Source organism: Staurois parvus, unplaced genomic scaffold (genome assembly GCF_062004578.1).
Source record: "Staurois parvus isolate SC_StPar_1 unplaced genomic scaffold, SC_StPar_1.0 ptg000175l, whole genome shotgun sequence".
Classification (NCBI taxonomy): domain Eukaryota; kingdom Metazoa; phylum Chordata; class Amphibia; order Anura; family Ranidae; genus Staurois; species Staurois parvus.
The window spans coordinates 8,391,253-8,413,684 of record NW_028317971.1 but is presented as its reverse complement, the minus strand read 5'-3'; the positions used below and the strand labels follow the sequence as shown (position 1 = coordinate 8,413,684).

At 41.2% G+C, this 22,432-nt stretch overlaps 1 protein-coding gene across 1 annotated transcript in view; it reads right to left on the bottom strand.

The window, feature by feature from the left end:
• Window positions 1-22,432, bottom strand: part of LOC149462408 (uncharacterized) — a 138,507-nt gene that overhangs the window by 96,274 nt on the left and 19,801 nt on the right. Inside the window, exons 2-3 of the mRNA XM_089676913.1 lie at window positions 17,650-17,802; window positions 10,180-10,307 (exon numbers count right to left, since the gene is read on the bottom strand). Of these exons, the coding sequence (XP_089533039.1) occupies window positions 10,180-10,307; window positions 17,650-17,802 (281 nt within the window). The remainder of the gene's footprint in view (window positions 1-10,179; window positions 10,308-17,649; window positions 17,803-22,432) is intronic.

The window sequence follows — 22,432 nt, the reverse complement described above, 5'->3', positions numbered from 1 at the left end:
TTTCCCCCCTCCCCATTTCCCCCCCCCTCCTCTGTTTTTATTTAGCTATCCTTCCGCCTATCAGTTTTAAAAATTGCACTCTAGAGGCCCAAACCTGCATGGATGGAACCCAGGTTAATGCTCCGGAGAGGAGACAAGGAGTGTGAACAATGTCTTTTACCTGGTAACTGACATTTGGTTGCACTGATAGCTTATGTATCTACCCACTGCTTCGTGTGTGCTGCAGTGAGGCACTGTTATTACTGTTACACGTGGTTGTAACAGATGTTTATATTTTACGCTTATAAAGTTTGTTTCTGTCCCACCATGTTGGGTGGATTTTTCACCTTGATGTTGTACTATGTACTGCGCTGGAAAGTGAAATAATTTTAATAATGTAAAAAATATCCATACCTGGAATTCCTCTTTAAGACTTTTCTGAGTACAGAATCATACAGAGTAATAAGACATTTGTATTTTTGTACTTCGCTATGAAAAAGGATTACTGTACACCAGCAAAAGAACAATTCTGCCAGCAGAGACAAGTCTAGGATGCTGAGCTGAAACTGTGCAGAGCAAGTCAGGCTTCATAATATACAAAACCAGGATAAGCTGCCTTCTGCAGAAGAAATAAACAAAACAAAAAAAAACATATGCTGCCACTTTGTCCTAATGTGACATGCGGGTGAGTGTGGGAACGGGACTCACCTGCAGAAATAGCGTTACAATAAAAAAATCTAAGTTAGACTTACCGGTAACTTGTTTTCTAGTAGTCTTTCAGAACAGCACATGAGAGAACTCAGCTCCCCCTCCTCTTGCAGGAAACACACACCTACTTAGACTTCAAATTGGAGGCCTCTCCCCACAGTCCTCAGTTGTCAAAAAGTACCTCCGGCCCCTCTGAAAAACATAAGCACAACAGCATCAGGGCAAGCAATTACTGCTGGCCTGAAAGACTACTAGAAAATGAGTTAACAGTAAGTCTAACTTTTTTCTCAAAACGTCTTTCAGGACAGCACGATAACTTATCCCCTTAGGATGGGACCACAGTTTGCAAGACCTTCCTACCGAAGGCGTGCTCACCTGCTGACAACAAATCCAGCCTGTAATGGTGTACAAAAGGTGGACATGCTTGACCACGTCGCTGCCTTATAAATATTTGTTCCGAGGTGGCACCGGCCTTTTCTGCCCATGTAGCTGCTAGAGCTCTTGCGGAATGAGCATTAATGCCCAGCAGTGGAACAAGATCAGAAAGCTCATAGGCTAATTTGATTGCCACTCTCAGCCATCTGGCAATGGATGCTTTAGATGCTTTTTGCCCTTTAGTCCCCGCAAACAAAATGGGGGAAAAAAAAAAAAAAGGACTCAGAACTCCTGAGATCCTTAGTTACTTCTAAAATAATGTAAAATGATTCTTTTCTTGTCTAACAAATTAAAATTTCCTTCTCCCCTAAAAGTTGGCAAAATAAATGTCTTGAGAACGGTGATAAAACTGACGCTACCTTTGGAAGGAAAGCTGGACCGATTCTCTTTACAGTCCTATCTGGATAGATCATTAGGAAGGGTTCTCTGACTGATAATGCCTGTAGATCACCAATTCTCCATGCGGAGGTGACCGCAATTAATAGAACCGTCTTCAGTGTGCACCTTGCATCCTGACCTCAGAGCTAGCCTCAAAACTTTTTGGGAGCGTTCTCTGACTGGGATGTGCAGATAGGTGTCCCTTAGATCAATTGATGCCATGAAAAAGCAGGTTTCTGAACAAAAAGATTGAATCCATTCGGAACCGCTTGTATCACACTGCTTTGTTCAAGGGTTTTAAGTTGAGAATTAACCAAAATTTTCCTGACGGTTTTCCCCCCAGAAACATATGGGAATAAAACCCCATTTGTTCTTCCCTTGACGGGACCGGAACCACCACTCTTTGGGATATCAGATCCTGAACCAGGTTCTACATAGCAAGAGCTTTTACCGGATTCTTTAGAATATACGAAACAAAAAAATCTTCTTGTGGGGGGGCCTCTAAAAACTCTTGTAACCCCGGCTGACCAGATTTCAGATATACAGACTCAAAGTTATCTTCTCCCATTGTGGAAGGAACGCCTGCAGTCTTCCTCCCACCAGGAGCAGTGGGACACTGGGATTAATGAATAGTACCTCCGCACACCTTACCAAGTCGTAAATACCTACTCTCATACACCTTTTAAGAAAAGTAATACTTTCACCCTTGAAAGTAAATCAATATAACCAACCTTCTCTATTAAACATATAAAACACTCCTATCCCAATACCAACATAAATAGTAATAAACTCATCCAAAAAAACTTAAATAAAAGAAAAAATACAATCAAATAAAAATGTCCCAAAAAATGTGTCCAAAGGTCTGGTTCTTAGCTCACGGACCGCGCTGAGGAAGTGAGGAACACCTAAGGAAGATGTGGAGGCTGAGAGGCGGTCGGCGGTGCTGGTGAGCCCTGCCTGGGGAGCAGCGCAGTGGAGGGGCGGACACCGGGACCCTGGAGTGCCTGTCGGTGGAGTGTGAAGGAGTAAGAAGTAGTGAGAAGTGAGGAGGAATTCCCAGGGAGGACCAACCATGGAGGGATCACGGACTCGAATCATCTCTGAGAGAGCATGAGACCCTGAGACACCTGTTAAGCACAGGGTACTTTGGTCAGATTGAATTCCCGCCCAATGTATACATGAGAGGTGGGACTGGGCAGTCAGAAGATTAAGGTGCTGGGTGATCTCAGAGGTTAAGAGAGTGTGCTAATATCGCATATCTGCTTAAAGTTATTCAAGACTGTATACGTAACAGAACAACTAGGAGGAGGGGCGATAATATCATATGTGAGCAGTGAACAGATAACCAGCAGATAAGCTCAGTCACTACGAAGAGTAGATCCGCTAAGGGAGGAGGGGTAAAAACCCTGCAATCGAACGTAAATATGAGTACATTTAAGAAATACATGCCAATACAGGAAAGAAGTCCAGAGATACAAGGCCCTGAGAAACAACAGGAAAAAAGCAGAAAGTATGGCGGGGGAACAAACTAGACTGTCATTTGGAATGTGGGATGGAAATTTGATGAATTAATCTATAATTACTGACAAAGTAATAGAGCAAGATGTGGCAGATCAACAGGGAGCTATATCTCAAATTCCTACAAAAACGGAGATGGCAGAAATTTTCGTAAAATTGGAACTTTCCATGAAACATGAAATGGCGGTGATTCATAAGGATCTGGGACAAATGTGAACAAGAGTGGAAGAAGTAGAAGGGAAAATGGAAACCCAGGCCCAGCAGATTATTAAATTGGAAATGCAAGTAGAAGAGATAAGAAAACAGAGGAAGCTATCATATAAATCAGAGGACCAAGAGAACAGAGAGAGGAGAAATAATTTGAGGGTTCGGGATCTACCAGAAGATACAAGAGAAGAGGATCTGCAGGAAAAAATAAGTGCGTTTAACCCTTTGATAGGAAGATCTGACACGGACCCTTTAAGAATTGAGAGAGTGCATAGAATTAGACGTCCACCAGGAATTGCATCAGAATTTCCAAGAGATGTGATTGTCCGCTTCATTATGAGGAAGGAGAGAGAATATGGAAAATAAATTGTGCGAGACTCCCGAAATAAAATTCAGAGAAACAAATTTGCAAGTTTTTGCGGATGTAGCTTCCAAGACTCTATCCAGAAGAAGAGTGTTGAAACAGTTATTAGATCAGATGAGAAAGAAATGAGTGATATAACTGGGAGCTTCCAACGTGCATGATTGGGCAGAAATCGGCAAGGCTGAGATTCCTAGAATGAAGACTTCTGTGAAAAACTAGAACTGCAGAATGTGGATATTGTGGGGTGGTCAGAGGGGTCTAATGAGAGAGCAGAGTTAAAAAATGAGAAATGTCAGCAAGTAAATAAAAAGGAGAATATAGTAGCTGGGGGGGGGGGGGAGAGGAGGGGTAAGGAAGTGGAAGCCAATTTTTTAGCGTTGCCTTTTAGGCTGGGGAGGTGGGTCTCCTATGCCCAGTGAGATGGTCTCCCCTTGTTTTTTTTTTGCCTCTCTCCTTCCTTCCCCATCTGCCTTCCCCTCTGTTCCCCATCTGGTTTTCTTGAAGAAGCCCGAGTAAGACATGTTAGAAATGGTGGTGCATCTGGAGGCTTATCAGGACATGCAATTTAAAAAAAAAAAAACAGAAAAAAAACCCCCCATGTTGGGGGGGGTGGGGTCAGGATAGGTGTGCATGCTCAGAGCCATACCCCAAAATAGGAATCACTAGTGGGGTATGCCCATGTCAGATTTCAGGGCAATATATAGGCCAGGGGGGAGTAGGTTGGGTAGGGGAGTTTGGGGTAGGGTTGCTGTCCATGATTTGAATAGCCTGCATCTTCCTACCTCTAAATGGAAATGTGTAGGTTAAGAGTAATAGTAAATAGACATGAGTTTGATTAATCTTATGACTTATGAATGTGAAAGGTCTAAATTCTCCTACTAAAAGACATAAGATACTGAGGGAAGTACACCAACATTCTATAGATGTGGTATTTTTACAAGAGACACATTTATCTTATGATACCAATGTCAAGTTATACTCGAGGTACTATCCAACCTGGCATTATGCAGACTCACCAATAAAGAATGCTAAAGAAGTTGCAATTGGATTTTCAAAAAATATAGGGTTTGAGGTTAAGGAAAAACTGGCAGATCCAGAAAGTCGATATTTTAGGTTTAAAGAGGGAAAATTAAAGGGACAAAGATAAACATTGGTTAATATTTATTGCCCCAAAAAAAAAAATCCAGAAGTATTCCTTCAAGAAGTGCTTGGGAAAATTATGAATTTTAAGAGGGGTAGTCATATCGTTGCAGGAGATTTTAATTGTTGTTTGGACCCATGGATGGATGAGTCTTCGAGTGCGCAGAGAGAGGGAGGTAAAAAATTAAGAATGTTGAAAAGGAGGTTACATCAAAATCAAATAAAAAGATACAAGGAGAGTAAAACACCCTAGAGAAAGATTATGCCTTCTCTTCTGCGCACACATCATATTCACAATTGAACTATAAATTAATAGAGCACAGACAATTAGAATCCCTGGTTAAAATCAGACAGAGGTTACGTCTATCTCGGACCATGCTCCTGTCATGGTGAGACTACAGTTGGGAGGTGAATGGAATAAGAGGGCTATGTGGAGATTAAACGAGTCTCTTATACAAGATCCCAAAATAGAGAAAAGGTTAAGGGAAGAGTTACAGACATTTTTCGCTCTGAATTAAACTGAGGAAATATTGGTGGCTACTATATGGGAGGCACATAAAGCCTATATGAGAGGAATCTTGAAAGCTGTAGGGACCAAAAAAAAAAAAAAAAAAAAAGAAAAAGAACGAACGAGAGAGGAAACTGAAGAGTTATATAAAAATAAGAACAGGCACATAAAAAAAAAGCAGGCTATAGATCTACATCAGAAGATTACCCTTAAAAGAGAAGAACTGAAGGATCTACTGGAACAGGAAACGAGAGAAGTCTTTAATAGAGTCTCAAAGGAAAGATACCACTGTGGGAATAGACCAGGAAAATATCTGATGAAAAGACTGAAGGAAAAGAAAAAAAAAAACTATATAGAAAAAATTGAAAGATAACGGGGGGGAATTGATATATTCCACCACTGGTATCGCTAATATGTTCCAAAAATTGTATAGTAGGCTTTACGAGGTGAATCCTATAAATCAGAAAGTAATAGGAGGGAGGAAGAAAAGAGAAAGCAAAAGGCAAGAATTTTTAAAGGCAGCAGACCTACCAAGAATTTCAGAAGATAAATTAGTATCCCTAGAACAAGTAATTTCCTAGGATGAAATTAGAGCTTCCCTGAAAGAGGAGGAAAGAGCCCTGGTCCCGATGGATATACAGTGGGGTATTATAAGTGATTTAAAGAGTTACTGGTCCCTAGACTCTGTAGATATATGAATGCGTTAGGGGAGGGAACGGAAACGAGAGAAGAATCACTGCATGCGTATATAACCATTATCCTTAAAGAGGGGAAGGATAGTTCTCAATGCACCAGTTATAGACCTATATCATTATTAAATACAGATACTAAATTGTTTGCAAAAGTACTAGCTACCAGGATGAAAGCCGTTGATAGGGTAGATTGGGGATTTATGATAAATACGCTAGAGGTATTAGGAATAGGGGCCAAAATGGTAAGGTGGATAAAAGGGCTTTATAATAGGCCCTTCAGCAGCAGTTAGGGTTAATGGGTCCCTGTCAGACCTTTAGAATGTATAATGGAACTAGACAGGGATGTCCATTATCCCCGTTGCCATTTGTCCTATCCCTGGAACTACTTTTGGCATTGGTTAGAAAGAGCACAGATATTACAGAAATTAAGATAGGAGAAGTAGAACATAAGGTAGCAGTGTATCCAGATGATATGCGGTTTACATTGTGAACCCTAGATTGACGTTGCCTAACTTAATGGGATTAAAACGCTACGGAGAGCTGTCAAATCTGAACATAAACCCTTCAAAATCTGAGATCTTAAATATTAACGTGCCAAAAAGGCAGAGATGCAGACCCTGCAAGAAGATTTTCCATTTACATGGAGGGAAAAGGAATTAGGCTACCTGGGAATAAAGCTAACCCCCTCAATAAAGAACTTATACCAAGTTAATTATATTCCATTAATAAATTAAGTTAAAGATGAGTTGAGAAGACTCTCAATGTGTTGGGTCTCATGGATTGGTGTATAAATTTGGTCAAGATGGTGATCGTCCCAAAAATCCGGTATAAGTTTCAAATGCTCCCAAAATATCTACCCGGAACTTTTTTTTAGGATAAGAAAATTGATACTGAGGTTTGTATGGGCTATTAAGAAACCAAGAATTAAGTACGATATTTTGAAGTTATAACAAAGAAAGGAGAATTAAATCTGCCAAGTATGAGGAAGTAATACATGTCGGTGTTATCACAGGTGGTAGATTGGACACATAATTCACAAGAATAAAGTTGGGTTAAATAGAAGGTATATTAAGTAATATACAATTAGAGAGGATCATTTGGATTCCGCAACAGTTTCGGCTTATAGATGAAAAATAGTAGCACACTGACACCGGAGGTGTTGAGGATTTGAGATGGTTTTCACAAGTCAATGGGTTGGAAGTATAATTCACTGTTGATGCCCCTGGTGGATACAGAGTTTTTTCCACATAATATTTCTGGGAAATGGTTTAAAGATAGAAATGCACGTTTAAGGGACATAGTAGACAAGGGGAAGTTATGCACTTTTCAAGAGTTAAAGAGTAAAAAGGATTTACTTTTTACATTAGATGAATTGAGATATTACCAATTAGGACATTTTGTCTCAATGCTCCCCCAGCCACTGAGGATGCCGGAGGACATGCTTCCATTTGAAAAAAAATGTTGAGTTCTAAAGACATAAACATATAACCTCTAGGATATACAAGATCCTTATTGAACTGATGGGATCTGAACCTCCGTTCGAGAAATGGGAAAGAGAATTGGGTACAAAAATGAATGAGCAACAGAAGATTAAAATGTTTAAGTTGTTTAACCAGATGGTATTGTACACCGAGTGTGGCACAAACTAGTAGAAATTTCACCATTATGTTGGAGGTGATGTGGGGCAAGGGGGACAATGGCATATATATGGTGGGATTGTCCAGAATTATATCTTGCCAAAACACCTGTATTTTTGAATAGTTATCCCCAAAATTTCCTGTATATATTGAAGGATCCGTGGGTGTGCCTAATTTTATAGGTCAGAGAAACAATATAAAAATAGTATATTATACCATCTAATCAGTGCGACAAAAGGTTTAATATCCCCAAATTTTGGCAGGTACAGGACCCTCCAACAATGAGGGACTGAATAGATAGGATCGAGTATATAAATAAGATGGAGGAGTTATACCTTATGGAGGAAGACAAAGTGGAAAAAAAATTTGGAAAAGGTTTGGAGTAGGTGGTATGATTTTAAAACATCTGAAAAATGCCTCGAAGTGAGGGGTGCCCCGGTAGTAGAGTTGAAGAATTAAACTGAATAACTGCAAATAGGGTTGTAGAAATAGGTTGGTATACAGGGAAGGAAAGAGATGGGAAGGATTACTTGAACAGAGGTAAGTTAATGGGAAGGGAATGGGGTTTAAAGAAGTAATTTGAAATGTATGCGTTTTGATAAATGATATATTGTTGATCTATGTATTGAAATAAAATTGAATAAAAGATATGAATTGGAAAAAAAAAAAAAAAAAATTGACTTCAAGTCTAGCCCAAAAAGGAGATCTCCTGAAAAAGAGATTCCACACAGCCTAACCTTTGGTGTAGAGTCCCCCTGCCATGTTTTTAACCATAAGGCCTTCTTGCAGAATTAGACAATGCCACTGAACAAGCTGTCATGCGTATGGATTCCGTGGACGCATCCGCTATATACCCTACAGCTCTTGTGATTGTAGGGAAGGAATCTAAAATCTCATCCTTTGGGGTCCCCACATTGATATGCACCTTAAGCTGATTCAGTCAATGCTCTAGATTTTCTTGCTACACTTGTGACTGCCATAGCCGGCTTCAAAATTCTCCATTGTGGAGTACCATGCTCTCCAACAGCAAATCCATTCTTTTATCCATAGCCTCTTTCAGGCTCCCCAAGTCTTCAAAAAGGAGAAGTCTGTGCTTTTGGAGACTTGGGAAAGTGCAGTGTCTACCTTAGGCACTTTGTTCCATACTGACGAGGAGTCATCTTCAAAAAGAGAAGCATCTCTTGTGGGATCCAGAAAAAAAAAAAAAAAAAAAAGGTTTCCTTTCTGGATCCTGACATTCCTTTATCATGTCTGAGATGGCTGAATTTACAGGAAAACATCTCCCTTTTGGCTTACAAAGACCCAGGTACATTTTATTATGGAGGGAGAGATCTCTTTCCTCCTTTTTAATGCCTAAGGTGGCATGAATCGCTTTAAGCAAATATTCCACATCCTCCAGCGACAGCTTATAGTTAGATGCTGAGAAATCCTCCGCCTCTTTCACCATCATCCTCTGAATCTCCCTCTGACTGTGGGGGAGAGACAGTCACCTGAGCAGACGGTATCTCAGACCCAAGGAAGCTGATGATTGTGGTGTGGGGGTAGACTCAGAAGCAATTTGGGAGGAAGATGCCAACATATTTCTGAAAGACTGCAAGGTTGCACTCCACTCAGCCTTCATGGAAGCCAAAAAAAAAAATCACTAGAAGTTGATGCTGCCTCTTCTCTCACCAAAGCAGAAATGCACTCCTTGAATAAAGGCTTTTTCCAAGCATCTCACAATTTACGCTTGCATGAAGGACATCTCATCTTGCTAGATTCCTTTTCACTGCCCTTAGCCTAAGACAAAGCACAAAGAACATAACCACTTAGCCACTGACTGACCTTTAACACACAAAAGCACCCAATGCAACCAGAGCCCAACCTCCGCACCACCAGTGCACTGACCTCACATACCCAGGACCCAGAGCACAAGAGAGGCCCCCAGCCACCAGGGGTAAAAGACACCACAGCGCCCTAAAGAAAAGCAGCATAATACAGTTTGCCCATAGGAAGCTCTCCCTTACCTGATCTTTGCTGGTGCCTCTGCCTGTCTCCGGAGGTGCAGTTGCACCAGACTCCTACATAGAAGAGCCTGCAGTGGTCAACGTGGTGGTCCTGATGTTCTAGAACACCGCTGCACCGACCCAGGCTGGAAATAGACACTGGTTGGGTCCTACTCCCTCCCCCTGCGGCCAGAACGGACATCGCACTCCCAACTGGAAGCTCCGCCCCTGCCTGAAAGTGACCTCACAGGTATTCCCAGACGCCGCTGGATACTAAAAACATGGCAGCCGCCATTGCCCACACAGGGACATTAGGGCTACAAGCTACCCGGAGGTATTGGCTCTCCCTGATCACTGACAGGGGAGAGTGGAGCCAGGAACAGCCCCCCTTGCTGCAAAGAAAAAAAAAGTCAAAGTTAAACAGAGACCACTCTCAGGAAGCACCTGAGAAAACACAGTCACCACAGTTCCTGTGTGTTCCTACCTGGCCGGAGGAAACACGATAACTGAGGACTGTGGGGAGAGGCCTTCAATTTGAAGTCTAAGTGGGTGGGTGTTTCCTGCAAGAGGAGCTGCTGCATTCTCTCATGTGCTGTCCTGAAAGAAGTTTTGAGAAAAAAAGGCTTACCTTATAGTTATTAGACAATTTAAGGGCTTCCACCTCATTCTCAGCAGTTAGTGTGGTTTTAACAAGACAGACATCACAAGGCAGAACCTCCCCTATATGATGAGGACAGGAGGATGGGGTGGAGGATCCTAAAAAACACAACGATTTTATTTGATTAGATAAGATTAACCAATTCAGCTGTGTGCTGTTAAAATACTTTTATGTAGTAAAAATGATGACTGTAAAAAAAAAAAAAAAAAAAAAAAAAAAAAAAAAAACACACCACAAACAACACACTTTAGCCCTCCACCTTGACCGGTGAACCCTACACTCACCAGACACTGGTGGTTTACTCCTTTACACCTATACTGAGAATTTCCAACAAGAGAGATACAGCTTCACAAAAAAACAAAAACAGTCAAGAGATTTGTGGAGAATTATCTAAAGTAGAACATCAACTTGTGTCATATAGATAAGAAAGTGAGAGAAAAGTCAACTTATCTGCATGCCTGTTCCTAATCAGAGCAGTACTGAAAGAAGTACTAAAAGCATCAGTATAAACAGACAGGCAACTAGCATTCATGCTCCTCCTATGATTTTTTTTTTTTTTTCTTTAAAAGGTAGTCTCTCAAAGAATCTTTGTAGTTACCAGCAGTGGTGCACTAAGGGTGGTGTAAACTCTCTGGGTTTTTTTATGATGCACTGTGGGGGAATGGGGGGGGGGGGGTCAGTCTGTATTGGGAGTGTCAGACTGTGTTAAGGGGTCTATGCTTGGGATGGACAGGAGAAGGGGGCCAAAATTGTAATGATATGTTTCATGTCTATTAAAAAACTCTAGCTTGTAGCAAATCATTAAAACATATTTTGTGGGTAAAAGGACTGTGGCATGTGTGTGCGTGCTGAGTATAGGGGAGCAGGCTCAGGTTTTATTTAACTGTTGCATTTAGGCCCCTCCCACTCAGCCAATTTGGCCACACCCACAATGTTGTCATCACATGCACCCTTTATTTCATTATACCATTTCTTTAAAAAAAAAAAAAAAAAAAAACACAAAAGTGATCAGCATGGGTATACCATTATATATATATATTATACCAGTATACCAGATATACCATTGAAGCCAGTGTACAGGTGAAGAGGAGTAGATTCCAAGTTTACCCTAAAAAAATCCTAAAAATACTCCCTCCCCCCTCCTGTGTTAAGATGCATATACTGCATACTAACCATACAGCTCTGGTCTGGTCACACGATCGGCTCCCCTGTTTTCCAGGGGTAGTCATCTAGCTCCAGAACACAGCCAGCACTGTCTTGGTCCATTTCAGCCTACCATACAGGCTGAAAGGCACAATACTGCGGGAAAAAAAAAAAAAGCCCCAAGGGCACCAATGACCACAATCGCCACTACTGCATAAGAAGGAACAGGCCAAAGCAACAGGCTGCTAGAGTTGCCTGCATCAATCAAGCAGCAAGATCCAGCACATGTCTTCAGGGAGAACCCTCAGGTAAGCAACTTGACAAGAAACAAAAGGCACACAAGGACCTAGTCACCTGAGGGAGCCCCAGCAACCACAATTATCAGAGGAAGTGCAAATGCACATGACAACGTGTACTCCTGGATGGTCGGAAACACAAAACTAGCCTATGAGTAAGTCAGGACATGTGTCAGCCCCGAAGTGACGCAGATCCGTAACCGGAAGTGACGCAACGGGGTTCTGTCCAACAGTTCTGGAGGTGCCGAGAACACCATGCGGTATCTGCTGGTCACAAAGACACACTATTTGGGCTTGTTTATGTTTTTAACATTGTAAGTGCATTACTTGGAGTAAATAAATATCTATCTTGGGTAATATACTATTGGAGCGGATTCTTTACGATATGGTGGAATGGAGTTTTGAATTATCCTGGCAATCAATCATTAAGTGGGCTTTCCTTGGAGAAACCCCCATGTCATATTAGTGGATATCCTCTTGAGTATGCTTTAATAAAGCCAATATCTGGTGAGTGCACACCTGAGTGGGGGTGCACGGCAGGCACTACACAAGGTTTTCTATACCTTAAGGTTTTTCTTCCCGTGAAGTTACTTCATCACAGGACTTTAAAATTATATATTCTATTTTTTTTTAATTTACTATATATATAATTTTTATGTTACGGGACTTTTTTTGAGATATCACATCATGTGTTGCATTTATTTGTTATTTAGGGAGCATTTTTAAGACTTCATGTTACCCCAGAATTGGACTTTAAGAACTGGTTTAGATATGCGTATAGTACAGAGAGAATAGCAGTATCAGATTTTGCAGAACAGCAGGTGGCTGCACAAGTCTGTATCAGAGTGGATTCACACATGTGCAGTGCGGATTGAAGCTCAGGTTTCACAGCAAATTGACACAGTAGTTATTTAACAGTTCATCTTGGGTTTAAATGAGGTTCAGGACAGGATTACGTTTGGATTTTATCCTGTTCACACAGATGTGGTTTAGGAACGGTTCCCATAGAAGTCCATAGCCTGTAATCAGCACCTCAACTGGACCACACTGTTCAGAAATTGTCCACGGCTATTTCAAACCGTGCGGAATCCGCACTGCCAGTGCACCGAACATATGTAAAACAGGCACCATAGCAATCAATGTTATTTTATTTATTTCAGGTACTTATATAGCACCATCCATTTACGCAGCGCTTTACATATATATTGTACATTCACATCAGTTCCTAACCCTCAAGGGGTGTACAATCTAAGGTCCCTAACTCACATTCATACATACATATACTAGGGCCAATTTAGAAAGGATCCAATTAACCTATCAGCATGTCTTTGGAGTGTTGGAGGAAACCGGAGTACCCGGAGGAAACCCATGCAGGCACAGGGAGAACATGCAAACTCCAGGCAGGAGGTGCTGTGGCTGGGATTTGAACCAACGACCCTAGTACTGCCAGGGGGAAGTGCTAACCATTTAGCCACGGTGCTGTTTCACGTTATGCTGATTAGATGCAGTTCAAAACAGCATAAAATCCACATAGTTAGGTCCATATATATTTAGAAACAGGCACAAATTTTAGTTTTTTTTTCAGGTTTTTACCAAAACATATTCAAGCTATAGTTATATAATGGATAGGAGTTGAAAGTGCACACTCTCAGGTTTAATTTGAGGGTATGTACATTCAAATTGGAGGAAGGGTTTAGGAAATATAGCTCTTAAAAGTAGCCACCCCCCCTTTTTCAAGAGACCAAAAGTAATTGGACAGTTGAATCAAAAGCTGTTTCATGGCCAGGTGTGGGCTACTCTGTTATTTCTTCATCAATTAAGCAGGTAAAAGGTCTGGAATTGACTCTGTGGCATTTGCATTTAGAATCTATTGCTGTGAACCTACATCATGCTTTCAAAGGAGCTGTCCATGCAAGTGAAACAGGCCATTGTAAGGCTTCAAAAATGAAACAAATCCATCAGAGAGATAGCAGCAACATTAGGAGTGGCCAAATCAACAGTTTGGTACATTCTGAGGAAAGAAGAAAGCACTGGTGAGATCAGCAACATAAAAAAGGCATGGACGTCCGCGGAAGACAACAGTGGTGGATGATCGCAAGATCCTCTCTATAGTAAAGAAAAACCCATCCACAACATTTATTATTACAGGTACTTACTGTATGCAGTGCTGTCAATTTACGCAGCGTTTTACATATATATTGTACATTCACATCAGTCCCCAACCCTTAAGGGGTGTACAATCTAAGGTCCCTAACAGACATTCATACATACTAAGGCCAATTTAGACAGGAACCAATTAACCTACAAGAGTGTCTTTGGAGTGTGGGAGGAAAACAGGAGTACCCGGAGCAAACCCACGCAGGCACAGGGAGAACATGCAAACTCCAGGCAGGTGGTGCCATGGTTGGGATTCGAACCAATGACCCTAGTATTTCCAGGCAGAAGTGCTAACCATTTAGCCACTGTGCTTCCTCCAGATAAGTGTAAAACTCTCCAGGAGGTGGGCGTATCATTGTCAAAGTCTACAATCATGAGAAAACTTCACAAGAGCAAATACAGAGGGTTCACCACAAGGTGCAAGCAATTCATAAGCCTGAAGAATAGAAAAGCCAGATTAGACTTTGCCAAAAAACATCTAAAAAAAACCAGACCAGTTGTGGAAAAACATTCTTTGGACAGATGAAACTAAAAATAATGTGTACCAGGATGACAAAGAAAAAAGTGTGGAGAAGGCTTGGAACAGCTCATGATCCAAAGTACACAACGTCATCTGTAAAATATGGTGGAGGTAGTGTGATGGCATGGGCATACATGGCTTCCAGTGACACTGGGTCACTGGTATTTATTGATGATGTGATAGAAAACAAGCAGCCGGATGAATTCTGCAGTGTTTAGAGATATACTGTCAGCCCAGATTAAACCAAATGCATCAAAGTTGATTGGACGGCACTTCACAGTACAGATTGACAATGATCCAAAACACACTGCAAAAGCAACCCAGGAGCATTTGAAGGAAAAGAAGTGGAATATTCTGCAATGGCAGAGTCCATCACCTGATCTCAACCCAATTAACCATGCATTTCACTTGCTGAAGGCAAAACTAAAAGCAGAAAGACCCACAAACAAAGAGCAACTGAAGACAGCTGCAGTTAGAGCCTGGCAAAGCATCAGAAAGGATGAAATTCCATTTTTTGGTAATGTCCATGGGTTCGAGACTTCATGCAATCATTGCCATTAAAGGATTCTCAACAAAATATTAAAATTCACATTTTGTGATTATATTCATTTGTCCAATTACATTTGAACCCCTGAAAATGGAGGGACTGTGTATAAAAAGGTTTGCAGTTCCTAAAATTTGTACTTGACATTTATGTTCAACCTTGAATTAAAGCTGAAAGTCTGCACTTCAATTTCATTTGGATTGTTTCATTTTAAATTTATTATGGTGGGATACATAACCAAAACATATGAAAATCGTGCCTGTGTCCAAATATATATGGACCTAACTGTATATGTGAACTGGACCTTACATCTCCATTTTACTTGCATACAAATATATTTCCACATAAAAAACATAAACCTGCATACTAGTCACTACCAGATAACTGTAAATAAAAATAAACAAACAATCATTGCACAATAGTGGTTTATTGGTTGGCATTTCTGCCTTGCAGAACTGAGGTGCTCCGTTTGAGTCCTGGTCAGAACACTAGCTGCAGAGAGTTTGCATGTTCTCCTGTGCTTGCCTTGGTTTCCTCCAGGTACTCCAAATTCCTTTTGGGGCGAAACGCGTTGACGCACTTCCGGTCCGCCGTCATTCTGGCTCACGTCACTTCCGGTGTTTGGAACGCACGCCGAGTTATGCGGTTCAAGCAGCCATCTTAGAGGTGGAAGGCTGTTCATCCTCTGCAGATACTACAAAAGCATGAGATCCCTATATTTGCATTGTGGAAATTGGTTATCTTGAAGCCATCTAGGCTATTAAACAAGGCTTTTAATTATATTTAAACATGTGAGTGGCCTTATTCTATCTTTATATTTTATATGAAGTGGCAATATTACACTATGTAGTTTCTTTCTCGATACACCATTGAGGAATCCATGGAGGAATAAAGTGAAGATGATTTATATACCTAAGCAGGGTGAAAAAGAAGATTTGATCTCTTTTGGAGGGGTTATAGGATCCTTTATATCCTATAAGGCTCATTACTCACCTCCATCTGGTGAGTGCGGTCAATATTATTTTTCACGTGGTGGATAGGTGGAAGCACATTTTGAATATTTATTACTGGTTCTGATGGGAATAAGGACTTCTTTTTATATGGACACTTATTATTAATTTAGTTTTTCTTCACTTATGTAATTTTGTTTTTGGATTTTGCGCCGTTTTTTTTTTTTTATTATTGGCGTTTTTCACTGTTGCACAGCTGCATAATCACTTAGTAATAATTTTTTTGGCGCTGGGATATATATTTGACTCCAAATTCCTCCCACACTCCTAAGAAATGCTGGAAGGTTATTGGCTCCCATCTAAAGGGGCATTTGTATGATATTCTACCGAGTGTGCCCAAGATGGCTGTCTCACCATCTGCTTAATCAGTGAAGAAAAGCACTATAGAACTATAAAACAATAACATTTTTTACATTATTCTATAAAAGAGCAGAAAACTATTATTGAGGCTATTGACAGGCAGCGAGGAAGCGATTCGACGCCTCCTTGCCACCTGTTTTAACTCCATTTTTGCCATCAAATGCGGCGCTTCCTCAGACTTGAATGTGTATCATTCGGAAGGCAGCATCACTACAAGTCGGATCAACTGTGCTGTGGGTGCGAAGCAAAGCATTGCAGCATTTAAACAGCCCCCTCTGCTGCCTATTGCAGATTATGAGGGGGTAGTTGGCGGAAACACAGTTCAACCATGCATTTTTGCTGCCCTCCAACTGCAAGTGCAAACAAGGCTTAAGGCTTTGTTCACGCAAGTCATACTACAGTGAGGCAGTGTTTAGCTGCACAGGTGTTCTATGCATGCCCATGCAGGATGTCCCTTTGATGTCAATTGGGACACAGCACTTGTACGGGAATGCACAGGTGTTCTGTGCATTCCTGTGCAGTCAGTCCCATCCATATCAATTGGGATTACATGGACACAGTCTTTGTTCCCAACTTGACATCCATGCACCTGCACAGATGTCAGATCTGTCCTTGCAGCCGCTGCGTCCCAACTGACACGAATAGGACTGCCTGCAAAGGGATGCAAAGAACACCTGTGCATCCCCCGTGCAGGTAAACACAGCCCTCCATGGGCGTACGCTTTATTATGCCCCATGTGAACAAGGCCTTATTAGGAATTTAGAAATAGTTCTTTTTTTGTACGTTATGCTGTGTTTAGGAGTGCAAATAGAGATTTTAGAGGGTTTTTTTAAATAAAAATAACGATTTGATAAAACATTTGAACAAATATTGCGTGGCCTTAAAAAGATCAGTAGAGACTTCTTTTTTATTCTACTGGTTACGTGCTTTCATAAAATCTATGGTGGGGGGGGGGGGGGAAGATATGCTCGATCCTTACCATTTCGCAAAAAGGCACAAATTTAAAATGTACAAATATTTGTTATTTATTAACTCAATACAGGTTAAGATTTTATATTTAGCAGGAAGTTTGTCAAATTTGCTGTTTTTATCTGCTAATAATGAATTTGATGTATTTTCAGCAAAAAATATTGGTTTGATAAACATTTGCGCAAATATCATGGGGCCTTCAAAATCAGTAGCTCCTTCTTTTCATTTTACTGGTCATGTGTTTTCAGAGAATATATGCTTTGGGGGATATTTTACATACTCTGAAAGCTGTAAAAGGGAAAAATTAAAAAAGCAAAGGAAAAACTGCAAAAATGGTCCGGCCTGCTGAGTTTAAAACTGGAGCGCAGGATCTGGCAGCAAAAGGGTTAAAGACTATTAGGAAAGGAATGTTAGAAACTGAAAGGGTGTCAAACAGCTTACCAGGCAACAGTCTTGGTGTAAGCAGGCTATGCTGATGAGAACCAGAGTGGGTATCCACCAAATCATGCTGAATATTTACATTACAATGTCTGTCACAGAGGGATCCCCGTCTGTGTTGTACTTCAACACGTTGTTCAAATTCTCGAGGGAAGTCTGCAGGAGAAGATATGTGAAAGTAACATTACCAGAAATCTGACTTTTACATTTTAGCTAGAATTATGGTGATTAAGGAAATTCAATTAAACAGATTACAGATGGTCATACATACACTATTATGCCAAAAGTATTGGGACACCTGCCTTGAACGTTAATGGCATTCCAGTCTTAGTCTGCAGGGTTCAATGCGGAGTTGGCCCACCCTTTGCAGCTATAACAGCTTCAACTCTTCTTGGAAGGTTGTCCACAAGGTTTAGGAGTGTGTTTATGGGAATGTTTGACCCTTCTAGAAGCACATTTGTGAGGTCAGGCACTGATGTCGGATGAGAAGGCCTGGCTCGCAGTCTCCGCTCTAATTCATCCCAAAGGTGTTCTACCAAGTTGAGGTCAGGACTCTGTGCAGACCAGTCAAGTTCCTCCACCTCAAACTCTCTAATCCAGGTCTTTATGGACCTTGCTTTATGGAGTCAGCTTCTCGGCCATGGAAACCCATTCCATGAAGCCCTCTATGCACTGTTGTGCTAATCGGAAGTTTTTAGGTCTTTAGCCATTGACTCTGCACACAGCTGGTTACGTTTGCGCTGACCATGCTCTGTCATTTTATGTGGCCTACCAGTTTGTGGCCGAGTTGCTGTTGCTCCCACTTTGTTATAATACCACTAATAGTTGATCGTGGAATATTTAGTAGCAAGGAAATTTCACGGATGGACTTATTGCACAGTGGGCAACCTATCAAGGTACTATGCTTGAATTCACTGAGCTCCTGAGAGTGACCCATTCTTTCACAAATGTTTGTAGAAGCAGTCTGCATGCCTAGGTGCTGGATTTTATACACCTGTGGCCATCAAGGTGATTGGAATACCTGAATCAAGTGATTTGGAGGGGTGTCCCAATATTTTTAGCAATATATTGTATATAAGTGAAACCCCAGCCAAACTGCTATATACGTGATTGTAAAAAAATAAAAAATAAAAATAAACCACCAATAACAGATTTAACGAAGGCTACAAACTATTAAAAGGCTTTTTTAAAAGAAGGTTGAAAACCATACATTAGGCAGAAAAACGGTCATTCAAATATACCCTCAATAGCCACAAAAGATATAAATCCTCCAAACATTTCACGTGTCCCCTTACCAGAGCATCGTGGTAGTTCATTGAGGACTACAAGCTGTCAATTGCTAAGGCTGTCGGGACTTGTAGTCCATTCACTCACAGAACATGGTGAATGAAGGATGCGGTCATGTGGGCGGAGCTAGTACAGGGAACTTCTCTCCGTACCTCTGCTACATGGAATGGGACAGGGGCTGCAGGACCAGGAACACGTTACATGTTCCACCCTAAAAATGAGTGGAACATTTAACATGTTCCCAAAGGTGAACATATCCTTTAAGCCTTCTAGCTGTTTCAGTACTGCAAACATGTTACCTCACAGCCTGCTTGTCTGCACCAACCACTGATTAACCCAGGAAAGGACAAATTATACCCCAGGTGAGGAGCAATATGTGGCCAATGCTTACCCCCCTGCATCCTGCTCCAAGCCTTTTCCTGCCATTCATTTACCTTATGAACCGCAAAATCCTAAACAGCAGATACACTCCATCCACAATCGGACAGGGGCCGTCACAATACACACACACTAACAAAAAGGACTTTTAACAGTTTGAAGCATGTGAACTTCCACTGGATTTGAGCGATATAAGCCAAAGTAAAAAAATAAATACACAAACTGAAATCAATTAGACTTGCGTTGGAAGAAAGACAAATGTGCAGACTATTCTACAAATTAATCTACTGGTTCTGCTTTAGTTTAATGGACCAGGAAACAGCAGTCAGCGTCCTACATTGTATAACTATCAACTAGTATACAGCCTCATGACTGTGTGTTCATAAAACAAATGGCAAGGTCCACCAAGTACCAAGATAAGAAAACAGATAAACCACTTGAGTACCAGTCTTTATATACCCATTCATTACCAGGCCATTTTCTGTGCGGTGATCCTTTTTAGTTACTCAGGTCATGTAACACTGTAACCATATATATATTATATCATTAGACAGAGCTTTTGTTGCAGTAGTTTTTCTGTTATAAAACATATCATATAAAAATGCCAGGACAGTATGAACACTCCCAAAACTACCCCCTTTTGGAAAGTAAATATCTAAGGTGATCTTGGTTTTTGTCACAAATTTTTGGGAAATGAAGAAACATGCTTGTATTGTTAAAACATGGAGCTTGAAAATGGTGCACTGGCTACAGCAGCATCAGACACAGAGGGAGAAGAACATGATAAAAGTGGTTAACATTCACAAGTACAGTTTAAGCGAGGTGAGGGGTTATTTTTTTAAATTCCAAAACAACTTATTGCCAAGATAAATTAAAAAAAAAAACAAAAAAAAAAAAAAAACCACACAACAACATTTGGTTCACCCAAGACATCTCATCAGAGAAAATGGAGGATGTACAGGTGAGGGGTTATTATGCAGATCACTAGAGACAGGATGCACATGGTAGGAATGGGAGGCAAAAAAGTAAAAAACACACACACACACAAATCAAGTTCCCTCCTACCCAGAATCTGCTGCTTGTGCCCTCGAAATAATGCATGATCTTACTTTCATCCGTTATACCTTCCTCTGTTTTAAGAGGAAGGGGCAGACTCTCAAATCTAAACCATACACAGTTTACATTTGTGATCACTGCAATTGATAATCACAGTAATCCCATGGTACAGAGTTTTTAGGTTCAGCTCTCTATAAGGACAGCTTGGTGTACAGCCATTAACAAGCACAATGGCTGACCCAGGGATAATTTTAAAGTTCTGTTGATTAAAAACAACTCCAGAAATAGACATCCGCCTCCCTGTGTATTTTTTACAATGTGTCAGTGGCTATGTGTGAAAACCAAACTCCAAAACCTCACATAAGCATCTTCATACAATTTCAAAAGCAGTTCCAATCCTTTAAAATCAGCAGATTTAAAATACCCATTGAACCTGCCATTAATTGTTCAAGCATTTCCTGTTATGGATGGGGGGGGGGGGTGACTACTATCTACAAGTTGTGTTCCTGCACCATTACCCTGTCACTTGCTTTACTAGTAAAAACAGTATTTTATGGAAAAAGCAACATGACATTTGTTGGTTTGTGATGCAGTGTTTTAGCAAATTAAGTCATCCAGTTATTATGATCTACTTTTGGTAAACCAACAAAGGTCTTTAAAGCTGAACTCCTGGGCCTTTTGGAGCATGTCACACCCATATTTAGGGTGTAACGTGTACCATGCTCCATGTCCTACCCCTGGGACAGCAGACAGGGGATCTTCTCCCTTTACAGTCGTATTTCAAAATTGGAGTGGTTGCATGGGGATCTGCCCACAATAGCAGTGTCATTCATTCACAGGATCCTGTGAATGAGAAAACTAGTCCCATCTGCAACCCCCGCAGATAGCTTTAGTTCTCAACGAACAGCAAGGTCGTTGAAGAGCACCCTCATAGTCCATTCACGCTTTCTCTAGATTTCAAAACGGACAACTTGTTCCAGGTGCAATGCTCTGCTGGATCCACTGAAAATTAATAAATGTAAAAAAAAAAAAATTTTCTGCAAAACTGGTCAATTATTATTTTCTTCAAAAAAGTGAACTGGCCTTTACACGCTCTACACCATAAGACTGCCCCCAAAGCCCCACCCTTCCCCCTCATCTGCTGTATGTCGCAGGTACTCTGACATTATGAAGTACAATGCAGGGACCTGCATCGTATGCGAGGACACAGAGGGATCAACTACAACTTGGATTGTCAGGAAGAAGAGGAGAGCACTGGCTGCCAGGGGAGTGAGGATAACTTGGATAAACAAGTATTTACCCTTGCAGTGTGTCCCACTGCAAAAGGGTTTTTTTTCTCCCAGATTTCAGATGTATGCATTTGAAAGAAATCCTTAGTTAGACGGTGATGGTATTTCTAGGAGCCCTTCAGGACAGCACCTGGAGAGAGCGCAGCTCCACCCATAACACAGTAAATACAGCAGCTTAAAAGTCTGCCTCCTCCACCATTCCCTCAGTTATAGCCGAGTAACCTCTGACATGCTGGAAAACAAAAAAACGGAGAAAACAGATACCATGCCAACCACAGAATTACAGACAAAAAAAAAAAAAAAAAAAAAAAAGGGGGGGGGGGTTTGGGGGGTTAGAGGCTGCTGTCCTGAAGGGCTCCTAGAAATACCATCACTGGTAAGACTAAGGATTTCTCTCCTCGCCCTTCAGGACAGCACCTGGAGAGGATAACCGGGTAACCACCCCTAGGGTGGGATCCCCGCTTGCAGAACCTTCCTACCGAAAGACTGGTCTGTTGAGGCCAATAAATCCACTCTAGAATGATGTATAAAAGTAAAGAAACTGGACCACGTAGCCGCTTTGCAAATCTGCCCTGGAGATGCACCAGCCTTTTCAGCCCAAGAGTCCGCCACCAATCTTGTAGTGTGCGCTGCGACCTCCGTAGGCTTCTTTTATGGCCTGTCTGAGCCATCTGCCCAGAGTACTCTTGGATGCTCTCTCTCCCTTGCGGTTTCCCGTAAAGAATGTAAAGGAGGCGTTCAACTTCCTAAACCCTTTTGACACTTCCAAAAATCTC